Source organism: Mobula birostris, chromosome 2 (assembly GCF_030028105.1).
Source record: "Mobula birostris isolate sMobBir1 chromosome 2, sMobBir1.hap1, whole genome shotgun sequence".
NCBI lineage: Eukaryota > Metazoa > Chordata > Chondrichthyes > Myliobatiformes > Myliobatidae > Mobula > Mobula birostris.
In genome coordinates this window covers 112,558,527-112,584,666 of record NC_092371.1, presented here as the reverse complement: position 1 = coordinate 112,584,666, position 26,140 = coordinate 112,558,527, and the positions used below count along the sequence as shown (strand labels likewise).

The window sequence follows — 26,140 nt, the reverse complement described above, 5'->3', positions numbered from 1 at the left end:
TGATCAGGCAAATGTATAAAAATATAGCACAAACAACAGTCCAACAAACGACCATATATGACATTGATAGCCTCTTCTAATAACGTAATATGAAGAGTCAGTTGGAGCTTACCATAGGTATGAAAGGTCCTTCTTTGCTCCTCAAACCTGAAATCATTAATATGGGCAGGTTCAGCATATCCAGACAGCATATTTCTAGGGGCAGCCATCTGCTGTGTCTTGAAAGGGTTCACTGGTCCAAACTGAAAAGATATTATATACTTGCAATTAATTGTTCTGACTCAAAATACATAGCCTTTTATTCTAGTCACTGCTCTGTAATTTCAGTAATAAGCATGTCATTTACTTAATAATTATACTAAAATATTTATGCTGAAATGTAAACTGAACATGAACTATCAAATTAGAACAAGAAAACCATTTAGTTAAAATGTATCTCTGTGAATAAAGAAAAAAAAAATTCAGCAACTCCTTTCCAAGAAACTGAATTAAAAGAAAACATGCTCATCAGAATTTTGCAGCATCATATTGTTAATCAATTATCCATTGACTACAGAGCAGTGTTGATACATTGATATCAAAAGCTTTTCAGTCTAATTCCAAAATAAAGTTGCAGCGGTATTAAGGGGAAAAATATTGCCAAGTGGAATTCATGAACTATTCTCAAGCACAAGAAGAAAGTGAAAATAAGAGGGAAAAGGAATATTTGAATCTTCTTTGAACTGTTTCCGGTAGAAGTCTATACCTCGTTAAACAACAGTGACCAAGTTATATGCAGTACCTCAGGTGTAATCTCATCAGTGCTTGGTACAGTTGTAGAAGGCTTCTTTTGCATAAACTCACATGAACTGCTTTCCCAATTACTTTTTCTGATATTCTATCTTTCATATTAGTGGGCACCTAGTTTCTTCTTAACCCCAGCAATCTGTAGTCTCTTTCTAGTTACAAAATGTCCTGCTTTTTGCTTCTTCATCCTGTGAATTACTGTAAAATCAAGGGACATGGGGAGTGCATGAACATGGTACTGAGGCCAAGACTCGTTCAGCCACAACAAAACACGTAGAGTACATTTGAAGTCCAAATGAGCTACACTTGTTCCCTATATTTTTATCTTATTTTCCCACAGGAGTGGATAACCACACATTTCACGCATTAACTTACATCACTGCACAAAGTTTTTGCATCATCCCCACGACACCTTGAGTCCTGATGAAGGGTCTCGGGCCGAAACGTCAACTTGTGTGTTACCTTTCTACCTATCTTTTGACAACAGCAAAGATGGCCACAATACAACAGATCCCTTTATCAGAGTCATCACTGTAGATTTTAAATAGTTGTGGTATCCCAGAGATTACAACTTAACCCATATTTCTGGATCTCAGTTGTGCAAGTCCTCTATCTATGCTGATATAGTATTCCAATGCCTTGACCTCTTAAAAGCAGGTCAAAGTTTGAAAGAATTGGCTAAACAAATTCTCAAAGGTTTTGTGAGCACATTTAAAACTACAGTAATAGTTAAAGATCAAGTATATTTCTCAAAAGTAAATTCAAGTAGATTCTCTCCTGGTACAGAAAAAATCAGGTATTTGGACTGTGAAGCATGGTTATAATGTTAAATATTGCCTCATTCTTAACTATGTGAAAAATAATGGTTTAAAAAAAAACAGGAAACGAGTGAGGGAATGGGAGTGCAAGCGAGCGGGAAAGGAACCTTTGAACAGTATTTTCAAACTTTGTTATTATGACACAAGCAGGTGCTTATCAACTTTGTTATGTCTAGATTCAGTTCAATGTTCAAAGTTCAAAGTAAATTTATTACCAAAGTATATATATGTCACCACATACAACCCTGAGATTCATTCAATGTGCCGCCATGCATTGTCACAGAAATTATCTCCAGGGCTATTGCTACTTGGATTAGGACATATGAAATCAAAAAACAGATTTCCAGCATCCTTAATTTAAAAAAATCAAAATACTGGAAACACACAATACCATCTCACAAAAAAATACTTTTTTTGAGGCGGTATTAAGACCATTGATTCGGATAAAGCAATGGAACAAGATGACGCTGAACTTCAGTTTCCATCAGGATCGTGGCTCAGAGTTAGTTGTTTTTCTTTAAGTTCACAGGGATACTTTTGGGGATAAAGGAGAGTTAGGGGTCAGGTTAGAGTTTAAGGACAATGATGTAGGCCTCTGCTCTGCTTTCAAAAGTCAGCGACATGGGTGGGTGACGAAGGACATTTGGAGTCTACACCTTGCTCTGTGCTCAAAGGCCAGTGACTTGGACATCTGACGAAGGACATCTGTGGATGTCAAGCTGTCCCAGGTCGGTGGGTGCTAGGAGTGATCATCAGTGCAAACAGAAGTACCAGGGATGGTCATTTAGAGTTCAAACTTGGAGTTCAGGATCCCATTATCAATTAGTCTGGGGGTCGATACTGAGGGTCAATCAGAAGTCCAAAAATCATAGCCTGATGGCTGAAACCTAGAGAGGGGAGTTGGGAGACCCAAGACCGGAGGTCTGTCCTGGAGTTAAGAGGTTTGTGAGTGAGAGAGCAAGAAAGCGCATGAGAGAGATAGATAGATATTGATTGATTCTGTATTACTCTGCCAAGCTATGCTATGTGGGCATGCTATGTTGTCGCCAGAATGTGTGGCATCCAGTACATCCCTTGGTTGTTAACAAAGACAATGCATTTCCCTGTATGTTTCAAGGCATATGTGATAAATAAATCTAAATTTGAGTTTGGATGTTGCCTACATTGATTTTGGTAATGCATCTGAAAAGGTCCTTCATGATAGACTAATCCAGAGATCAAGTGTATTGGTAAGCCTGACACAAAACTGAGGGTAGTGGTGGAGATGTGGTTTGACAGTGGCCTGCACTGCTCTACAAGAATCTGTTACTTGTAATACACACTCAATGACCCCCTTTTTCGTTTCAGTTGGTACCTAATAAGGTGGCCACTGAGTGTATTTTTACATGTTCATGGTCTTCTGGTCCTGTACCCCATCCAGTTCAAGGTTTGACGTGTTGCGCGTTCAGAGATTATAACACACCACTGTTGTAATTCATGGTTATTTGAATTACTGTTGCCTTCCTGTCAGTTTGAACCAGTCTGGCCATTCTCCTCTGACCTCTTATTAACAAGGCGTTTTCGTCCACAGAACTGCCACTTACTGGATATTTTTTGTTTTTTTGCACCACTCGCTGTAAACTCTAGACACAAGCCCTCTGCTCCACGTAGTCTTGCCTACCTGCATCTAGACCACAATCCTCTATAACTCTCTCATTCATGCACCTATTCAAACTTCACTTAAGTATTACAATTGACCTTGCCTCATCAACGTCTTATATAACTTCAACGTACCAACTCCTGTACTCAATGCCCTGATTTATGAAGGTCAATGTGCCAAAAACTCTCTTCATGATCCTATCAATCACACTCATTCCACACCCGTACCGCCCTCAGCGTGAGGAAGTCCCCCTCAGATTCCCCTTAAACATTTTACCTTTCACCCTAAACCTATGCCCTCTAGTTCTAATCTCACCCAACCTGAGGGGAAAATAACCTGCAAGCATTCACCCTACCCATACCCCTCATAATTTTGTATGGTTTTATAAGATCTCCCCTCATTCTCCTGCTCTTCAATGAATAAAGTCCTAACCTATTCAACCTTGTCCTATAACTCAATTCTTAAAGTCCTGGCAACACCCTTGTAAATTCTGTCTGCAAACTTTCCTGTGGGTCGGTGACCAGAAATGCACACCTCCAATTTCGGCCTCAACACTGTCTTATAACTTCAACATTCCAGCTCCTGTACTCAATGCTCTGATTTATGAAAGCCAATGTACCAAAAGCTCTCTTTATGATCTTATCAACCTGTGCTGACACTTCAAATAAATGATAGATTTGTCCTTCCTCACACCTCAGAGCCTTATTATTCACTGTGTAAGTCTGGTAAGTCTAAGAGCAGCACTTCACACTTGTCTGCATTAAATTCCATCTGCCATTTTTCAGCCCATTCATCTGGTAGGTCCAGATCCAGCTGTAAGTGTTGATAGTCTTCCTCACCATTCACTACACCCTGATCCTTGGTTCATCCGCAAATTAGCTGATTCAGTTTACCACATTATCATCCAGATTGTTGACATAGATGACAAACAACAATGGACCCAGCACTGATCCCTGGGGCACACCACCACTAGGTCCAGGCCTCCAGTCAGAGAGGCAACCATCTACTACTATTCTCTGGCTTCTTCCGCAAAGCCAATGGTGAATCCAGTTGACTACTTCATCGGGACTTTCTCAAAGGCCTTGCCAAATCCACGTAGACAACATCTATCATCTTTCCTTCATCAACCTTCTTGGCAACCTCCTCAAAATCTCTATAAGATTTATTAGACATGACCTGCCACACGCCAAGTCATGTTGACTATCCTTAAGCAGGTCCTGTCTATCCAAATAATGATTTTCCTTGTCCCTTAGAATACCCTCCAAAAATTTACCCAAGACTGATATAAGGCTCACCAACCTATAATTTCCCAGCTAACTCATACAGCCTTTCTTAAACAGCAGAACAACATTAGCTATCTTCCAATCCTCCCACACCTCACCCTAAGAATGTTTTAAATATCTCTGTGAGGGTCTCTGCAATTTCTCCCACAAGGTCCGAGGAAACATCTTATCACACCCTGGGGATTTATCCACTCTAGTTTTCCTCAAGATAGCAAGCACTTTCTCTTCAATAACACGGACATAATCCATGACTATTCTCTTACCTCCAAGTGTGACCTGACCAACATCTGGTAATATGACCTCCCAACTCTTGTACAATTCCTGAGGAAGTAGAGGCATTGGTGAGTATCTATAGCCTTGGCAGCTACATGGTTGAATCAGGACAGGGTATTGGAGATGTTTACTCCTATGAACTCGAAGCTCTCAACCTTAAGTCTGTTGATGTAGATACAAACATTTGCACCGCCCCCTTCCCAAAACTGTTTGGTTTTCATTGAAGGAAATGTTGTTGTCATGACACAATGCCACTAGTCTCTTGGTCTCCTTCCTGTACTCCGACTCACCGTTGTTTCAGATGAATCGTGGTATCATCTGCAAACTTGTAGATGGAGTTAGAGCAGGATCTGAGTGAACAGTGAGTAAAGTGGGGGGCGGGGGAGGAACTGACAATGCAGCCTTGTGGAGCATCAAGGATAATTGCGGTGGAGGTGTTGCTGTTCCTTACTGATTGTGGTCTGTTGGTCAGAAAGTCATGATCTGGTTGCACACGGAGAAAAGCATCGACTTCCAGGTTGCAGATTTTGGTGATGAGCTTGCTTGGAATTAAGTATGAAAGGCAACGCTTGTAGTCAATAAACAAGTCTAACGTAGGTGTCGTTACTGTCCAAATGCTTCAAGATGAGTGCAGGGCTTGGGAGACAGCATCTGCCGTAGACCTGTTTCAGCAGTAGGAAAATTGAAGTTGGTCAAGATTTGTCTGGAAGGCTGGAGTTAATGCATGCCATGACAAGCATCTTGAAGCATTTTTATGATGATAGACGTCAGAGTCACTGGATATTAGTCACTGAAGCACATTACTTTGTTTTTCTTAGGTACTGGGATGATAGTGGTCTTCTTAAAGCAGATGGGAACTGCAGGTTAAAGCAGAGAGAGGTTAAAAATGTTTGCAAATATTCCCGCCAGCTGATTTGCAAAGGATCCAAGGACATGGTCAGGGACACCATCCAGGCCCAGATGCTTTCTGCAGGTTCACTCTCAGGAAGATCTATCTTATTTCCACACCGTGACTGTGTGCTTAGGTGCACTGGATGCTACTGCGGTGGGTGATGACATACCCATTCCCTTCTGTTCAAACATCCATAGAATGTATTAAGCTCTTTGGGAAAAGATCTGCTGTTTTGTTGGCCCAGGCATCGGTAGGGAGTGGATCACCCAGTTCATTCATGGTTTTTGTTTGGGAACACCAGATTGTCCTCTTTGGTATACAGTCCTCAACACAACTCCTCACGCAATTTTTCCACAACACAGTCATAAGTAGGCAACCGCTTGTTCTGAGACAAAGCATTCTGATTCAGGAGGATCTCATGAGAGGAAGCATGAGCCTCCCAATAATTTCCCTGACTAGCCCTCTGACAATTTTATGCTTTAATAAGATTGCCTCTCATTCTTCTTATCTCAAATGATTCAAGTCCCAATGTGTTTTATACAGCACAGGTTCAGACCCACTGGCCCACAAAGTCCACGCCATAGGAGAAGAATTAGGCCACTCAGCCCATTGACTCTGCTCCACCATTCTACCATGATTGATTTATTCTCCCCCTCAACCCCATTCTCCTGTCTTCTCCCCATAACCTTTGGCATCCTTATTAATCAAGAACCTATCAACCTCTGCTTTAAATATACCCAATGGCTTGGCCTCACAGCTGTCTGTGCCAATTAATTCCATAGAGTCATTACCCTCTGACAAAAGAGATTTCTTTTCACATTTGTTCTAAAGGGACATACTTGCATTCGGAGGATAGGTCCTCTGGACCTAGACTCACTCTCTATAGGAAACATCCTCTCCACATCTACTCCATCTCGGCCTATCAATATTTGATAGATTTCAATGAGATCCCCTCTCATTCTTCTAAACTCCAGCAAGTACAGGCCCAGAGCCATCAAACACTCGTCATAAGTGAAACCTTTCATTCTCAGGATAATTCTCATAAACCTCCTCTGGACCCTCTAGAATGCCAGCACATCCTTTCTTAAATAAGGGGAGCAGCAGTTAGAGTGATGCTATTACAGCTCAGGGTATCAGTGTTCAGAGTTCAATCCTGGCACCCTCAGTAGAGAGACTCTGGTACGCACTGGCTGTGGAACACGTGGGTTTCCTGCAGGTGCTCTGGCTCTTCCACCCCCCCACAGTCCTAAGATATAGCATGTAGGTTTATTGGTCATTGTAAATTGTCCAATGACTAAATTAGCATTAAATTGGGATTGTTGATTGTTGGGGTTGCTGGGGCAGTCGGCTCAAAGAGCTGGAAGGGCCTCTCCAGCGCTGTATCTCTTAACAAGGAGCAAAGATTGCTCACAATACCTCAAGTGTGGTCTGACCAATACCTTATAAAGCCACAGCATTATATCCCTTGTTCTGGTTCTCTTGATATGAATGCTAACATTGCATTTGCATTCCTTACCACCAACGCAACCTGCAAATTAACCTTCAGCGAATCCTGCACAAGGACTCTCAAGTCCCTTTGTACCTCTGATTTTTAAATTTTCTCCCCATTTTGAAAATATTCTACACCTTTATTTCTTCTACCAAAATGCATGGCATACACTTCTCTACACTATATTCCATCTGCCACTTCTTTGCATACTCTCCTAATCTAAAGTCCTTCTGCAGACTCCCTGCTTCATCAACACCTTCTGCCCCTCCACCAATCATCGTATCGTCCGCAAACTTAGCCACAAGGCCATAAATTCCATCATCCAATTCACTGTCATGTAACAGTCCTAACACTAACCTGCAGAACACCAGTACTCACAGGCAGTCAACCAGAAAAGGCTTCCTTTATTCCCACTCTTTACCTCCTGCCAGCCAGCCAATCTTCCATCCATGCTAGTATCCTTTCTGTAATACCATGGGCTTTTATCTTGTTTAACAGTCTCATGTGCGGCACTTTGTCAAAGTCCTTCTGAGAAGCCCATCTCAGGTAAACAACATCCACTGACCCGCCATTATCTATCCTGCCTGTTACTTCCTCAAAGAACTCCAAAAGATTTATCAGGCAAGATTTCCATGCCGACTTTGGCCATGTTATCATGTGCCTCCAAGAACCCAGAAACCACATCTTTAATAATGGACTTCAACATCTTACCAACTATTGAAATCAGGCTAACTGGCCTATAATTTCCTGTCTTCTGCCTCCCTCCATTCTTAAAGAGTGGAGTGACATTTGCAATTTTCCAGTTCTCCATAAGCATTCCAGGATCTAGTGATTCTGGAAAGATTACTACTAATGCTTCCACAATCTCTTCTGCTACCTCTTTCAGAACGCTGGGTGTAGTCCATCAATTCCAGGTGACTTATCTACCTTCACACCTATCAGCATCGCAAGCACCTTCTCCTTAGTAATAACAACTACACTCACTTCTGTCCCGACACTCTCAAATTTCCAGCATATTGCTGGTGTCTTCCACAGTGCAGACTGACACAAAGTACTTAATAAGTTCATGCACCATTTCTTTGTGCCCATTACTACTTTTTAATGTCATTTTCCAGCGGTCCAATAAAAACTCTCTCGCCTTTCTTTTACTCTTTTTATATCAGAAAAATCTTTTGGTATCCTCTTTGATATTTTTGGCTAGCTTACCTTCATATTTCATCTCTTCTCTCATAATTTTTTGAGTTGCCTTCTGTTGTCTTTTCAAAGCTTACCAATGCTCTATTTTTGCTATATTGTATGCCCTCTCTTTGTCTTTTATGTTGTCTTTGACCACTTGTCACCCAATGGTTCCCTTATTCTCCCTTTAGAATACTTCATTTTGGGACGTATCTGTCCTGTACCTTTGAATTACTCCCAGAAACTCCAGGCATTGCTGCTCTGCTACCATCCACGTTAGCATGACCTTCCAATCTACTTCGGCCAGCTCTTCTCTCATGTGTCTACAGTTCCCTTTACTCCACTGTAATACTGATGCATCTGATTTTACCTTCTTTCTCTCAAACTACAGGGATGATTCTATCATATTATGATCACTGCCTCTTAAAGGTTCCTTTACCTTAAGTTCCCTATTCAAATCAACCATGATACCAAATTAAACAAATCCTATCTGTTTGCACAATCTATTTCTCTCTATTCCAGCTTTCGCTGTACCCCTCATTATTCTGTATACTTCTATCAGGTCATCCCTCAGCCCCGAGTACTCAGATAAAGCAATCCAAGTTTGTACAACCTCTCCTTATACCTATTACTGTCTGGTACTACCTCGATGACCCTCTTCTGCTCCCGTCTCAAAAGCCTCCATATCAGCTTATCTTGTTGGAGGATAGTTCCATACCCGGTATTATTCTGGTGAATCTTCTCTGAATCACCTGCAATTGAATCAAATCTTTCCTTAGATAAGGGGACCAAAGCAATGGTGGACCTAATGTGGCATATGGATTGCAATTTTACTGCTGTTACAACTCAAGTCTCTAAAAGCAATTCAGCTGTAAATTGTCAAAATGCTGTGAGGGCAGTATGGGTGGAGCCTTAGAATCCAACATCTGATATTTAGTTTCCATATACAGCCTGCAGCAGTCAGACCTCATGCACAACTGAACCCAGAGCTGCAAATTGTGCTTGTGCAGTATTCTGCTCATTACTTCTATGATATCCACATAGAACACCCACTATTCCGTATGGCAATCTGTATTTGCACCTCACCAGTCTTGTTTTTCATGTTCTGTATACTTCAAATCTATCTTGGTCTGCTTTGCGTTTCACTCCTATATAATTCCTCCTGTTTCTACACAACTGTTTGTTTTAATGGTATTTGCCCCACCCATACAGTTTGTTTCTCTTATCCTTCTTTCACTATTTCCTTAAATTCTTCTCCACATTAGCTCTATCAATAACAGATATGACTTTTACACATTTATCTCACATTCACTAATTCAATACTTCAAACTATAATTTTCAGTCTAGCTCATACAATGCCTACACAAAACACAACCAAAAAGATGCTTTGTCACCATAGTTCCTAAAGAAATACAGAAAACAAACATACTGAGATTTCCACAGTGCCTCAGCAGACAGTCCTAGATACAGGATTCACCAGCTCTAATATTATTCAATTACAGGACCTAGAACTCTTCTCCATGGACAATGGACTAGTTTTCTCTTGAGTGAACTCTACAAAGACTTATACTACCGCAATCTTCATTTTAACAATTGTCCAGAGGAAACATCTCTAAATGTACTAAAACAATACAAGTAACCAAAACTAACTATAAACACAGGGAAAATTTGTTACTATTTATGAAGAACAAATTTGATATAGAAGTTTGTAAATTCTAATGATTCTATGAAATCCATAAGTAAACATTCATGCCATGCTACTTCAATTGCTTTTTCTCAGAATTGAACTTTTGCCTTAAGTTTACTGTCTTGTATTAGTAGTCTAGAAAAAAGTAAGCAAGCGTGAAGTTGCTGAACTACATTTACTGAACTATTTAAGAATCAATATGATGCAGCAACTTTCTCAATTGTACCAAATATTATTTTGCTCCAAATTTTCACTAGGTGCAAATCCAAGAAACATCTGTCCCCTATGTGCACTTTAAATTTAACTTACAGCTATTAAGCACTTAGAATAAACAAATAGAAAACTAAGTATCAAAAACACACACAAAATGCTGGAGGAACTTTTAGCAAGTCAGGTAGCATCTATGGAGGGAAATAAACAGTTGACATTTTGGGTCAAGGCTCTTCATTAGTTCTAAATATCAGCAAGACTGGAGTTAATTGTTATATACATCATTTATATTTTTAAGACTATAAAATTTAAATACAACTATAAAACTATTTTCGTCTCATCTACACTAAATACTATAACATGTGATCTTTGACCTTTACTATTTTTTGCTACATTCATAAGGCACAGGAAATCAATACTCCCAAAAATCAGAAAATCAAATCAAGCCAATAAAGGGAGCCAGTAGTAAGCAAAGTTGAAAATCCATGGACAATGAGGTTAATTTTGAGGAAGGTTGTAATAAAGTTATGGGAGCTGGGGAGGCTGGCTGGGTCAGTAGCATCATTATTGAGTGGTAGATGAGAAGAAAGGGCATGCAGAAAACCTACAGCTAAAAGAACAGTCTGGAGAAAACATTCGTAGAACTGGAGTGGCTTCAGAGATTGGGAGGGAAAAGGCAAGACCATGAAAGCTTTAAAACAAATCTGAATCCATGGGCAACAAAAACCATTTCACCAGAGCAATGGCAGATGTTCTAATCATTTGGAAGGTAGCAGTTTGGATGCGAATTACAGAGGTTTTGAAGTTTACTGAGCAAGAGAATGGGGTTGCTGGCTCTTAAAATACTGAAGCAGTTGAGGTTAGGGTAGGAAAAAATGAAGATGCCAGCGTCCGCTGTTTACAAGCAGGTACTGTAAATCACAGTATTGCGTTAAACAAAGAGTCTGCTGCATACAAAGATATTAGGATGTCATTGAGTTATTAAGTCATACAACACAGAAACAGGCTTGATGACTCAACTTATTCAAGTCAACCAAGCTAGTTCCATTAGCCAGTGTTTGACCCATATCCCTCTCAATCTTTCCTGTGCATTTACTTATGCAAAAGCCTTATAAATTTTGTTATTATATGTACCTCAACCACTTCTTCTAGAAACTCATTCCATACATATACCATTTTCTGCGTGAGAAGAAGTTGCCATCAGGTTCCAATTAAATCTTCCCCTTACAATAAACCTATGCCCTCAAGTTCTTGATTCCCCAACCCTGGAAAAAAAGACTATGTGCATGCATTAGCCTATCTATGCCCCTCATGATTTTATACACCTCTAAAATCTCTTACACTCCATGGAATAAAATGTAAACATGCCCAATCTCTCCCTATAACCCAGTCCCTCAAGTCCTAGAAATATACTTTTACATCCTTTATGCACTCTCTCAAGTTTATTGGCATCTTCCCTATAGCAGTGTGACCAAAACAGAACACAATACTCCAAGTGCAGCCTCACCAATACTTCGTACAACTGCAGTATAACATTTTATCTTTGAAACTCAATGCCCTGACTGATGTAGGACAATATGCCAAAAGCCTTCTTCACCACCCTGACTACCTGTGATGTCGCTTTCAGGGAACTAAGTAATTGTACTCCTGGATCCCCCAGTTCTAAAACACTCCCTAGCGCACTATCATTCACTGTGAAAGTCCCACCCTGGTTTGACTTCCCAAAATGTAAGACCTCGCATTTACTGAATTCAACTTCTTTTGCATTCCTCAGCCCACTTTCCTACTTGATCAAGATCCCACCATATTCCTGATAACCATCTTCACTATCCACAATACCACCTATTTTAATGCCAGCTGCAAACTTACTAATTAATCCCATACATTCTCATTCAGACAAATGGGCCAAGAACCAACCCCTGAAGCACACCATTAGTCATGGGCCTCCTGTCTGAAATTCAACCTTCCACCATCACCCATTACTTCCTACCATCAAGGCAATCCAAATAGTTAGCTCTCCCTGGATCCCATGTGATCTGACCTTGCAGAGCAACCTACAATACAGAACTTTATCAAAGACCTTGCTGAAGTCCACGTAGACTACATCCACCACACTGCCCTTATCAACCTTCTAGGTTATTTCCTCAAAAACTCAATAAAGATTCCAAGATACGATCTCCCATGCACAAAGCCACATTGACTATCCCTAATCAACCTGTCTTTCCAAAATGTATGCACATTTTATCCCTCAGAATTTCTTCCAATAATCTAACTATCTCAAATATTAGGCTTACTTATCTATAGTTCCAAGGTTCTTCTTTGCCATCCATCTTAAATAAAGGCAAAAGATTAGCCACCCTCCCATAATTCTAGCAGCTCACCCATTGCCAATAGTGATGAATATTTCTCAGTCAGGGCTCCAGTAATTTATTTTCTAGCTTCCCACAACAGTCTTGAATATACTGATCAGGTCTCAAAGACTTACCTAGCATCATATGTTTTAAGATGCCAAGCACCTCCTCTACTGTAATGTACTAATGCTATTCCTATTAACTTTCTTGAGTTCCCTAGTCTTCATGTCTTTCTCCACAATAAAAACAAATGAGAAATGCTCATTGAGAACCTTATGGTCTTGAAGAGACCCTATTCTCCCCCCAGTTACTCTCTTCCCCTTAATAAGCTGATAATGTCTCCTTAACCTTCCCTACCACAGCTACATATCTCATGCCCCCCTCTTCCTCTCCTGATTTCTTTCTTTATCATGAAACATGCAGAATGTTAGTATTTTAAGTACATAAGTAATCAGGAAGGCAATTAGACAAACAGAAGGCAAATAGAAAGATGCCATTGCTATATGCAAGTGATCATACTTCAAAGAAACTAAGTAAATTACAGTAAACTATGTCAGCATCCTAAAATCCTCAAGTTCCACAGTCTAAATTTAATGTAGAAATCCAGTTTATGGAATGCCTCATTGAGAAGATTCATAACACCAATATTGCAAATGCAATTATATAGATAAAAGACTGTAGTATCCAAATCATCCTACCTCTGGTGCAAACATAGTTTCATACAATGGATTGAACGTGACTTCCTTCAGGAATGGGTCAAGGTGAACTCCTGTCTCCACATCTTCCTAGAAATAAGGAAACATGGGATTAGGAACGTTCAGCAGCATTGTAGGATAAACATTTACCATATAAAGCTATGATGTATAAACCATAAATGTGTTCAAGATGGGAAATGAACAGTGGCCCTGTGGATCTTGAGGTTATGCAAGCCATTGCTTGTGATCTTGTAGTGAGCAAGCCTGAAATTTAAAAAGTAAACTGGGCCTGTCGGAACTTTCTCCAGAGCTTGAGCTCATTTGGGTTATGAAGCACTTGGTAAGGACCAATAAAAGAAATTAGGTTTAATCACAGGGGCCATTGTGCAAGTGGCGAGTGGGACAGTGCTAAGAGTGTGGAGCTGAGGCTTTGGCTCAAGAGGCTTCAGCAAGAAAAGGTAGAGGCTAAGACAAGTTTCCGGTAAGTTTCTTTCTTTCTTATTGCATAGTTAAAGCAGTGGAAATGACAGTCAGGACATGGAGTGCTCCTCTTGTAGGATGTGGCAAGACAGGGAGGCCTCCAGTATCCCTGACGTCTACACCTGCAAGAAGTGCATTGAGCGCAGCTTCTTACAGACCATGTTAGGGGACTGTACCTAGAGCTAGATGAATTGCAGATCATTCAGAAGGTGAGGGGATGATTGACAGGTGATAGTTACACCTAAGGTGTACAACACAGGTAACTGGATGACTGTCAGGTGAGGGACAGGGATAGGCAGTGCAGATTATCCCGGTGGCTGTTCCCCTCAATGACAAGTATAATGATTTGGATACTATTGGGAGAGGGGAACTTAGCAGAGGAAAGCTACGGCAGTCTGACCCTGTGTCTCAGAAGAGAAGGGGGGGAAGTGGTGATCTGTAGTGATAGCAGATCCATTGATTAGGGGAACAGACAGGACATTCTGTGGGCGAGAACAAGATTCCTGGATGGTATGTTGCGTCCAAGGTGCCAGGGTCAGTGACATCTCGGATCGAGTCCATAGCATTCTTAAGGAGGAGGGTTGGCAGCCAGAAGCCTTGGCTCACATCAGTACCAATGACATAGGCAGGAAGGATGACAAGGTCCTGCAGCGTGAGTTCAAGGAGTTAGGTGCTAAGTTACAGGACAGGACATCCACGGTGGTACCCATGCCACATGCTAGTGAGGCCAGAAACAGTAAGATAATACAGTTATAAAAGTAAGATAGTACATTTCAACGCATGGCTAAGGAGATGGTGTAGTAGGGAGGGCTTAAGACTTTTGGATTATTGAGCTGTCTTCCAGTGAAGGTGGGACCTGTACAAACGGGTTTGCACTTGAGCTGGAGGGGAAGTAATATCCTTGCAGGAAGGTTTATGAGTGCTTCTCTGGAGGCTTAAACTAGAGTTGCAGGAGGGTGGGAACTACAGTGCCATGACAGCTAGTGAAGTGGTTATGGAAAAGCAGATATTACGCCTACATAGACACAGGAACTGAAAGGTTGAACATGGTGGGACTAATGCTCTGAGGTGCATCTATTTCAGTGCAATGAGTATTGTAGGAAAGGCTGATGAGCTTAGAGCATGGTTTAGCACTTGAAATTATGATATTGTTAACGTTTAATGTTTTGGGGTTCTTTTATTTTAGACATGACATGGGGGGGTATTAAAGGGGGAGCAATGGCATTACTAGTCAAGGAAACTATCACAGCAGTGATCATCAGAACAGACTGGAGGGCTTGTTTACTGAAGCTTTATGGTGTTATGGGTGTAACTGAGATGACTATGTTATTGGAGTTATATAATGGACTACCCAATAGTCAACTGCATTTAGAGGAGCAAATTTGCAGAGAGATAACAGACAGTTGCAAGAAAAATAACATAGGATATGATTTTAATTTTCTACATATTGACTAGGATTCCCATACTGTAAAAGGACTGGATGTGATAGTTTGTCAAATGTGTTAAGGAAAGTTTCCTTAATCAATATACAGAGGTCCCATTTAGAGAGAGTGTGATACTGGACCTCCTTTTCAGGAATGAGACAAGGCAGGTGACAGAAGTATGTGTCGGGGATCACTTTGAATCTAGTGATTATAATTCCATTAGTTTCAAGGTAATTATGGATAAGTATGGGACTGGTCCTTGGGTTGAGATTCAAAATTGGAAAAAGGACAATTTTGAAGGCATCAGAAAGAACATGGTGTAGATTGGGGAAAGGTTGTTTCTAGTAAAGAGATGCTTGGTAAATGGAAGGCCTTCAAAAGTGAAATATTGAGAGGACAAAGGTTTTACGTATCTTTTAGAATAAAAAGCAAGTTTAACAGTTATAGGTTTTCAAGAGGTATTGAGAAGAAGAAGGAGGTGTGTAGCAAGTACAAACAGCAAGGAACAAACAATGCACTTGAAGTGCATAAGAAATACAAGAGAACACAGAAGAGGGAAATCAGGAGGACTAAAAGAAAGCATGAGGTTGCTCTGGCAGACAAAAATGAATGAGAATCCCAAGGGCTTCTACAGATTTATTAAGAGCAAGGGACAAAACTGATCCATTTGAAGAGCAGTAGTCACAATTCATGGAGTGGAAAAAGAGGGGGAGATTTTAAATGGCTTTTTTATGTATGTATTTACTTGGGAGATGGACAGAGTCTGCAGAACTGAGGTGAAATAGTAGTAAGGTCATGGACTGTATCTGGATTACAGAAGAGAACGAGCTTGCTGTCTTGAGGCAAGTTAGGGTGAATAAATCCCCAGGGCCTAATAAAGTGTCACATTGAACTTGCGGGAGGCTAGCACAGAAATTGCAGGGCCCTATCAGAGGTATTTTAACTGTCCTTAACCATAGGTGAGGTGCCGGAGAACTGGAGGATTGATCCATTGGTCAAGAAAGGCTCTAAGTATAAGCTGGGAAATTATAGGCCGGTGAGCTAAAACTTAGTAGTGGGTAAATTATTGGAAGGTATTCTAAGGGACAGGATATATAAGTATCTGGATAGATGGCCTGATTAGGAATAGTCAACATGGCTTTGTGCATGGTAGGTCGTGTCTAACTAATCTTCCAACTGAGTTTTTTGAGGAGGTTACCAGGAAAGTTGATTAAGGGAAGGACAGTGGGTGTTGTCTACATGGAGTTTAGCAAGGCCTTTGACAAGCTCCGTCCAGAAGGCGTTCTTGGCATTCAGTTTGAGGTAGTAAATGGTATTCAACACTGGCATAGTGGGAGGCGGCGGCGGGCGGAGGGGGCGAGGCCCGAGGCCTGAAGCTGGCCTGCCGCTCGTTGCGACTGCTGCCGCCCGCCCCCGCCGCCTGGTACAGCCAGCGCGGTGGCGAGCTGCGAGCCCACTTCCATAGGCCAGTAACCAAGGTGATCATCCCAATGGCTGCAAAGGCGGATGAGGATGCCCAACAATGGGTAGGGAGGCTTGCGAGCACGCTGCAAGAACTGCCATAGACCCACAACACTCAGGGCTTGTCTACCTAGCGTGTGAAGCCTGGATTCGGCGGACTGCGTGGAAGAAACCATCACTGGTTCAACGGGCAGAAAGGTGATTCTCAGCAATGCGTCGTGGAGCGCTAAGAGGGCACAGTGAGGCACACAGAACACTGCTGGCCATCCACTGCATCCTGACCTATCTCCAGCCGTCTCTACTATGTCTTGCCACTGGGTCCAGGTGGGCCGGGATGAGAGAGTGAGGCTGACGACCTGCGCAACTCTCCCTCACTTTAATCCAAGTCAAGCGCAAGTCATGACTTCAAACCCAACGCGCAACCTAAAGTCCTGTGGCGATGGGGGAGCGGCGAAGCAGCAGGTACGGATACACTGGAAGCTGTAGTCACAGACCTGCACACAGGCGGCCCAGGGCATAGGGTCGCTCTCTACTGGACTGAAGCAGCAGTTGAGTTTGGCAGACCCCTGGGTGTCTGAGCAGCCCTCTTTAGGATCGCACTGCTCACCTTCATGGAGGAAGGGGCTAGAAAAGGTGCCTCAAACATAGTCTGCTTCACTTCACCCCACCCTGGCCAGCTTACCGCGGCTGGTGGGGATCCCTCATAGCGGTTGACCTACAACAGTGAAGAAGAAAGTGATGGTGCTCAACCTTGGCACATGGAACGTGAGAACTCTGCGAGATAACGTCAAGGCAGACAGACCAGGGAGAAGAACTGCACTAGTTGCAAAAGAGCTAGCTCGCTACAACGTGAACATAGCAGCTCTCAGTGAAACGCGCCTAGCAGACAAGGGCCAGCTGACAGAACGTAGTGGTGGATACACGTTCTTCTGGAGCGATCGCAGCAGCGCTGAATGACGAGAAGCAGGCGTGGGATTTGCCATCAATTCTAACCTCGCCCGTAAACTCACCAAGCACCCAGAGAGCATCAACGACCGCCTGATGACACTTCAGCTCCCACATGCAAACAAGAAGAGTGCTACGCTGATTAGTGCCTACGCTCCCACCATGACCAACCCAGATGACATTAAAGACAAGTTCTACGAAGAACTCGACACCCTCATCTCAGCAATCCCACAGTCAGAGAAGCTCATCGTTCTCGGGGGCTTCAATGCCAGAGTAGGGACAGACTACCAAACCTGGGAAGGGATCATTGGAAGACACGGCACTGGCAAGTGTAACAGCAACGGCCTTCTGCTCCTCAAGACATGTGCCACACATGACCTTGTCATCACCAACACCCTGTTCCACTTACCCACCCGTAAGAAGACGTCATGGATGCACCCACGCTCGAAGCACTGGCATCTGATTGACTACATCATCACCAGGAAGAGGGACAGGATGGATGTCAGAGTGACGAGAGCCATGTGTGGTGCCGACTGCTGGACCGACCACCGCCTCATTGTGTCCAAGTTCAGGCTTCGCACTCTGCCCATGAGAAGACCCCAAGGGCAGAAGACTGCAAAAAGGCTGAATGTCTCTAAGTTGAAAAGCAGCAGGGTTGCAGAAGAACTCGTCGATGACCTTGAAGGCAGACTGCCAGACACACCACAGGATGACGGGACCAGCGTTGAGGAACAGTGGACGGCCTTCAGAGACGCTGTCTACACTACCGCCCTCGAATATCTCGGACCAGCAACCCGAAGAAACCAAGACTGGTTCGCTGAGAACGATGAAGAAATACAGGCACTACTAACGGAGAAACATCAACATTACAGAGCGCATCAGAACGACCCCACGTCGCTAGCCAAGAAAGATGCCTTTACCAACGCAAGAAGAAAGGTGCAGAAAAAACTTTGCGAGATGCGGGACAGCTGGTTCAGCAAGAAGGCCGATGAATCCAGGGCTATGCAGACAGCCACGACATAAAGCGCTTCTACGATGCGCTTAAGGCTGTATACGGACCCCAGTCCTCCGGCTCCTCACCTCTCCTCAACGCAGATGAGACGCAGCTGCTGACAGAGAAGAAGCAGATTCTGGATCGGTGGGCTGAGCACCTTAACAGTGTCCTTAACTGCCCTGTCGACATCAACGACGAGGCCATTGCCCGCCTGCCCCAGGTAGAGATCAACAAGAACCTCGACACCCTCCCCACAGTAGATGAAGTCAGGAAGGCAGTGAAGCAACTCTCTTGTGGCAAAGCGCCAGGACCCGACGCAATCCCTGCTGAGGTATACAAAGCAGGAGGCCCTGTCATGATGCAAAAGCTGACTGTACTCTTCCAGTCCATATGGAAAAAGGGACAGGTCCCGCAACAGCTGAAAGATGCCAGCATAGTCCACATCTACAAGAGGAAAGGCAACCGCCAGTCTTGCGACAACCACCGAGGCATCTCCCTCCTGTCCACTGCGGGGAAGATTCTGGCCTGCGTCCTGCTCAACCGCCTTCTCCAACATCTTGAGCAAGGTCTGCTCCCAGAAAGCCAGTGCGGCTTCCATGCTGAACGTGGGACCGCGGACATGATTTTTGCTGCACGCCAACTCCAGGAAAAATGCCAGGAGCAACACAGCGACCTCTTCGCGACCTTTGTCGATCTAACCAAGGCTTTCGATACAGTCAGCAGAGAAGGCTTGTGGAAGATCATGGAGAAGTTTGGCTGCCCCAGCAAGTTCATCACAATCGTCCGGCAGTTCCACGACGGTATGATGGTGAAAGTTCTGGATGATGGCGACGAGTCGGAGGCCTTCCCAGTGACAAATGGCGTCAAACAAGGCTGCGTTCTTGCCCCGACTCTGTTCAGTATGGTATTCTCTGCCATGCTGACAGATGCCTCCTGTAACTACGAAGAAGGAATCCATGTCAGGTACAGGACTGACGGCAGGTTGTTCAACCTTAGGCGCCTGCAGGCAGTTACAAAGGTGCAAGAGACTGTCATCAGAGACTTCTTGTTTGCTGATGACTGTGCACTCAACGCCAGCACAGAGCAGGAGATGCAGTGTGAAATGGACTGCTTCTCACAAGCCTGCGACAACTTCGGTCTCACGATCAGCACCAAAAAGACCAAGTTATGTACCAGCCTGCCCCAGGAAAGCCATACCGGGAGCCGCGCATCACGGTGAAGGGCCAGAACCTCCAGGCAGTCGACAACTTCATCTACCTGGGCAGCATACTCTCTCGTGCAATGAACATAGACGCTGAGGTCAACAACAGGATTGCCAAAGCCAGCGCCGCCTTTGGGAGACTCCGTGAGAACGTCTGGGAGCGGAGAGGACTCAGCCTTACCACCAAGCTGAAGGTCTACTGTGCAGTGGTCCTTACCACCCTCCTTTATGCCAGCAAGACCTGGACTGTCTACAGCAGACACGCCAAACAGCTCAACCACTTTCACCTGAGCTGTCTCCGCAGACTCCTCCACATCAGGTGGCAGGACAAAGTCCCCGACATGGAAATCCTGGAACGAGCTGGGCTCTGCAGCGTCTACACCCTCCTGCTGAAAGCCCAAGCCAGGTGGGCTGGACATGTGGTCAGAATGCCAGACAGCCAATTGCTTAAGCAGCTGCTGTACGGAGAACTGTGTCAGGGCAAGTGCTCAGTCGGGGGGCAGAAGACACGTTACAAAGACTGCCTCAAAGCGTCCCTCAAAGGCCTAGGTGTCGACATCAACACGTGGGAGACGCTTGCCCTCGACCGTCCAGCTTGGTGCAGCAAGATCACCACAGGAGCCCGTGCAGCTGAAGTCAGGCGCATCATTGAGGCGCAACGAAAGCGTGCTGTGCGCAAGGCCCGAGCAGCATCCACTGCCACGACAGCACCCACTCACTTGTGTCCCACATGTGGGCGAGCCTTCAGGGCGCGGATTGGCCTCATCAGTCACCTCCGGACCCACAGCCATCAATCTCCCATTTGACTTTGAAACCATGGTCATCTTCGACTACGAAGGACGAACAACAACAACAGTGGGAAAACCCAAAAAGGTGGCTGCTTCTTTGAGTGGAGGCCTGAGACTAGAGGTGTGCTACAGAGATCGTTGCTGGGTCTATTGTTGTTTGTCACCTATATTAATGAGTTGGATGATAAAGTGACAATGTGGATTAGTAAATTTGTGGATGACAACAGATTTAGGGACATAATAGACAGCAATCAAAGTTTGCAGCAACATCTAGACAAGTGAGCAAAAAAACTGGAGGATGGTATTCAATGCGGACAAGGGCGAGGTGTTGTACTTTTGGAGGACAAACTAAGGTAGGACATAGTAGGGCACTAAGGAGTGTGATAGATCGAAAAGATCTGGGAACACAGATCAATAAACCTTCGAAAGTGGTACCACAGCAGATAGGGGTTATAAAGGGAGGTTTTGGCACGTGGGCCTTTATAAATCATAGCATTTGAGTACAGGAGTTGGGATGTTATCTTGAAGTTGTACAAGATGTTGGTGAGGCCAAATGTGAAGTATTCTGCACAGCTCTGGTCACCTATCTACAAAAAATAATATTGACTAAGTAGAGAAAATTTATAAGGATGTTGCCAGGACTTGTAGGGCCTGAGTTATAGGGAAAGGTTGAATATGTCAGGACTTTATCACCTGGAGCAAAGGAGAATAACGGGAGATTTGATAGAGGAATACAACATTGTGGGGGGTAAATGCAACTAGACTATTTTCCACTGAGGTTGGGTGAGACTACAACTAGAGGTCATATGTTAAGGGTGAAAGGTGAAATATTTAGGGGAACCTGAGGGGGGACCTTGTTTACTCAGAAGGTGATGAGAATGTGGAACGAGCTGCCAGTGGAAGTGGTGGATGTGGGTTCGCTTGCAACATTTAAGAGAAGTTTGGATAAGAGGGGTACGATGGGCTATGGTTCAGGTGTATGTTAATGGGATAAGACAAAACAGCAATTTGGGTGGACTAGATGGGACGAAGGACCCATTTCTGTGCTGTAGTGGTCTATGACTCTACCCAACCACCTCGATTTTGGACTCAACACTCCTGATAAATCTTCAATTAAAAAGCACAGCACATGATAACAAATATTTAGCACAGTAACACTGAATATATCAGAGAAAAGGTCAGTAAGCGTTTTGTTAATTAAAAAGAAATTACATTCAGAAATATTTATAGTATTGAAATAAACTGTTTGTCTTCTCAAGTATGAACTGGTTTTCTCCACATTAGAAAAATAAAGCTAATATAAACCCATACACCTATCTTAGTTATAAATTTTGCCTTATCATTAGTTTCCATCAGAAAATTCCACACATTAATCCTTCACATTCGATTTTAGATTAAGATGTGAAAGAAACCAGAATACCTGCTAGAAATCCAGTCACAAAAACAATGTGGACACAGATGGAACTCAATCTCCAGTGATATGAGAAAGCATCTACTACACTACCGTAACACCACCTCAAATTACATGCAATACTGTCCTGCCATTATAAATCTATTATTCATACCTTATCAAATACTTTTGAGTATCTGTATAAATCACAACAAAAATAATGTTGTTATTGATCTATCTCTTATTTCCTCAAAGAATTCTCAGAATTGCATAAGCATGATCTATCTCTTGGAAATAAGTGCTCCAGTCTTGATTAGCTTGTCTATTTCTATGCCTCCATTGTAGAGACCAAAATAATGTACCAGCAAGAGACCAAAAGAGCCACAGCTTCTTCCCTTCATTTTCAAAGCCAAACATTTATATCCATCTCCTATGTTTAACAGTGAGAAAAGGTAATTGTTAGCTTTTTGCTGTTCCTCTTATTCTGTCTCTTGGCAGCATTCTGCCTTCACTGATCTTTCTTCTATCAGTAGAAAAGCTCTCTTGCTTTCATTTCCTTTGATATACATATAACTAATTATATTTTCAGTATTATTACTTAAAATTATTTTTGTTCTTACCCCTATATCAATATCAGATTTAATATCACTGGCATTATGTCATGAAATTTGTTGCTCTGCAGCAGCAGTACATTAAAAACTATAAATTTCAATAAGAAAACCTACCTAAAAATTTAAATAAATAAGTAGAGTAAAACAGAAAACAATATTGAGGTAGTGCACATGGGTCCATTGTCCATTCAGAAATCCAGTGGTGGAAGGGAAGATGTTTCTAAAATGTTGAGTGTGCCTGTACCTTCTCCTTGATGGTACTTCTCCTTCAATGAGAGCAGGCTATTCTAGACTGGGTATTGAGCAATGAGGAAGGGTTAATTAGCAATCTTGTCGTGAGAGGCCCCTTGGGTAAGAGTGACCATAATATGGTGGAATTCTTCATTAAGATAGAGAGTGATATAGTTAATTCAGTAACAAAGGTTCTGAACTTAAAGAGGGGTAACTTTGAAGGTATGAGACGTGAATTAACTAAGATAGACTGGCAAATGACACTTAAAGGGTTGACAGTGGATATGCAATGGCAAGCATTTAAAGATTGCATGGATGAACTACAACAATTGTTCATCCCAGTTTGGCAAAAGAATAAATCAAGGAAGGTAGTGCACCCGTGGCTGACAAGGGAAATTAGGGATAGTATCAATTCCAAAGAAGAAGCATACAAATTAGCCAGAAAAAGTGGCTCACCTGAGGACTGGGAGAAATTCGGAGTTCAGCAGAGGAGGACAATGGGCTTAATTAGGAAGGGGAAAAAAAAGATTATGAGAGAAAACTGGCAGGGAACATAAAAACTGACTGTAAAAGCTTTTATAGATATGTGAAAAGAAAAAGATTGGTTAAGACAAATGTAGGTCCCCTACAGACAGAAACAGGTAAATTGATTATGGGGAGCAAGGACATGGCAGACCAATTGAATAATTACTTTGGTTCTGTCTTCACTAAGGAGGACATAAATAATCTTCCAGAAATAGATGGGGACAGAGGGTCCAGTGAGATGGAGGAACTGAGGGAAATACATGTTAGTAGGGAAGTGGTGTTAGGTAAATTGAAGGGATTAAAGGCAGATAAATCCCCAGGGCCAGATGGTCTGCATCCCAGAATGCTTAAGGAAGTAGCCCAAGAAATAATGGATGCATTAGTGATAATTTTTCAAAACTCTTTAGAGTCTGGACTAGTTCCTGAGGATTGGAGGGTGGCTAATGTAACCCCACTTTTTAAAAAAGGAGGGAGAGAGAAACCGGGGAATTATAGACCGGTTAGCCTAACATCGGTGGTAGGGAAACTGCTAGAGTCAGTTATCAAAGATGTGATAACAGCACATTTGGAAAGCGGTGAAATCATCGGACAAAGTCAGCATGGATTTGTGAAAGGAAAATCATGTCTGACGAATCTCATAGAATTTTTTTGAGGATGTAACTAGTAGAGTGGATAGGGGAGAACCAGCGGATGTGGTATATTTGGATTTTCAAAAGGCTTTTGACAAGGTCCCACACAGGAGATTAGTGTGCAAACTTAAAGCACACGGTTTTGGGGGTAAGGTATTGATGTGGATAGAGAATTGGTTGGCAGACAGGAAGCAAAGAGTGGGAATAAACGAGACCTTTTCAGAATGGCAGGCAGTGACTAGTGGGGTACCGCAAGGCTCAGTGCTGGGACCCCAGTTGTTTACAATATATATTAATGACTTGGATGAGGGAATTAAATGCAGCATCTCCAAGTTTGCAGATGACACAAAGCTGGGCGGCAGTGTTAGCTGTGAGGAGGATGCTAAGAGGGTGCAGGGTGACTTGGATAGGTTAGGTGAGTGGGCAAATTCATGGCAGATGCAAGTTAATGTGGATAAATGTGAAGTTATCCACTTTGGTGGCAAAAACAGGAAAACAGATTATTATCTGAATGGTGGCCAATTAGGAAAAGGGGAGGTGCAACGAAACCTGGGTGTCATTATACACCAGTCATTGAAAGTGGGCATGCAGGTACAGCAGGCGGTGACAAAGGCAAATGGTACGCTAGCATTTATAGCCAGAGGATTCAAGTACAGGAGCAGGGAGGTACTACTGCAGTTGTACAAGGCCTTAGTGAGACCACACCTGGAGTATTGTGTGCAGTTTTGGTCCCCTAATCTGAGGAAAGACATCCTTGCCATACAGGGAGTACAAAGAAGGTTCACCAGATTGATTCCTGGGATGGCAGGACTTTCATATGATGAAAGACTGGATGAACTAGGCTTATACTCGTTGGAATTTAGAAGATTGAGGGGGGGATATGATTGAAACGTATAAAATCCTAAAGGGATTAGACAGGCTAGATGCAGGAAGATTGTTCCTGATGATGGGAAAGTCCAGAACGAGGGGTCACAGTTTGAGGATAAAGGGGAAGCCTTTTAGGACCGAGATTAGGAAAACCTTCTTCACACAGAGGGTGGTGAATCTGTGGAATTCTCTGCCACAGGAAACAGTTGAGGCCAATTCATTGGCTCTATTTAAGAGGGAGTTAGATATGGCCCTTGTGGCTAAAGGGATCAGGAGGTATGGAGGGAAGGTTGGTACAGGGTTCTAAGTTGGATGATCAGCCATGATCATACTGAATGGCGGTGTAGGCTCGAAGGGCCGAATGGCCTACTCCTGCACCTATTTTCTATGTTTCTATGTTTCTATGAGAAGTGGGCATGTCCTGGGTGATGGAGGTCCTTAATGATGGATGCCATCTTTTTGAGGTATCACCTTTTGAAGATGTCCTCGATAATGGGAAGGCTAATACGCATGATGGAGCTGGTTGAGATTGCAACTTTCTACAGCTTTTTCTGATCCTGTGCAGTGGGCTCTCCATACCAGATAGTGAAGCAACCAGTTAAAACGCTCTCCATGATCTCCTCAAACTCCTGATGAGATATAGCCACTGTCATGCCTTCTTTGTCATTGTGTCAATATGTTGGGTGCAGGACAGACCTTCATAGATGTTGGCACTCAGGAACTTGAAACTACTCACCTTTTCTATTGCTGATCCCTCAATGAGGACTGGTGTATGTTGCCTCGACTTCCTCTTCCTGAAGTCCACAATCAATTCCTAGGTCTTACTGAAGCTGAGTGCAAGGTTGTTGTTGCGACACAAATTCCTTTCTCTAGTTTACCATTTACCCCTTACCAAAGACTCCACCCCAGCTTACTAATAATTAGCCATAATGTCACAATTAAGCACCTAACAGCATACTTAGAACCAATCTTTGGTTTCAATTTTTAATCTTGCCCCTGTTCCCTCACTTCACCTTTAATCCCAATGCATTTTTCAAATCTCTATTGAGTTGTTCCAACCTGACTTTTATTGAGGCATGTTAGGAATCTATTAAATAGAAGAAGAGTAGGCTTTTGGCATACTCAGCCGATAATATCATGACTGAGTTTTTACGTCAGAGCCACTCTGCAGAAAGAACCCCACAGAACATTGAACAACATGGGAAAAGACACTTCACCCCACAATGTCTGCGTGGGCCATGATAATCAATTTAAACTGTACATCTGTGAATATAAACTGAACATAAGCATAATCC

General features: G+C 43.0%; 1 protein-coding gene across 1 annotated transcript in view; it reads right to left on the bottom strand.

Annotated features, from left to right (window-relative positions):
- The window catches only part of cdc40 (cell division cycle 40 homolog (S. cerevisiae)), a 139,580-nt gene that overhangs the window by 106,842 nt on the left and 6,598 nt on the right, over positions 1-26,140 (bottom strand). The window contains exons 2-3 of the mRNA XM_072246415.1: positions 13,303-13,389; positions 113-242 (exon numbers count right to left, since the gene is read on the bottom strand). Coding sequence (XP_072102516.1) covers positions 113-242; positions 13,303-13,389 — 217 coding nt within the window. The remainder of the gene's footprint in view (positions 1-112; positions 243-13,302; positions 13,390-26,140) is intronic.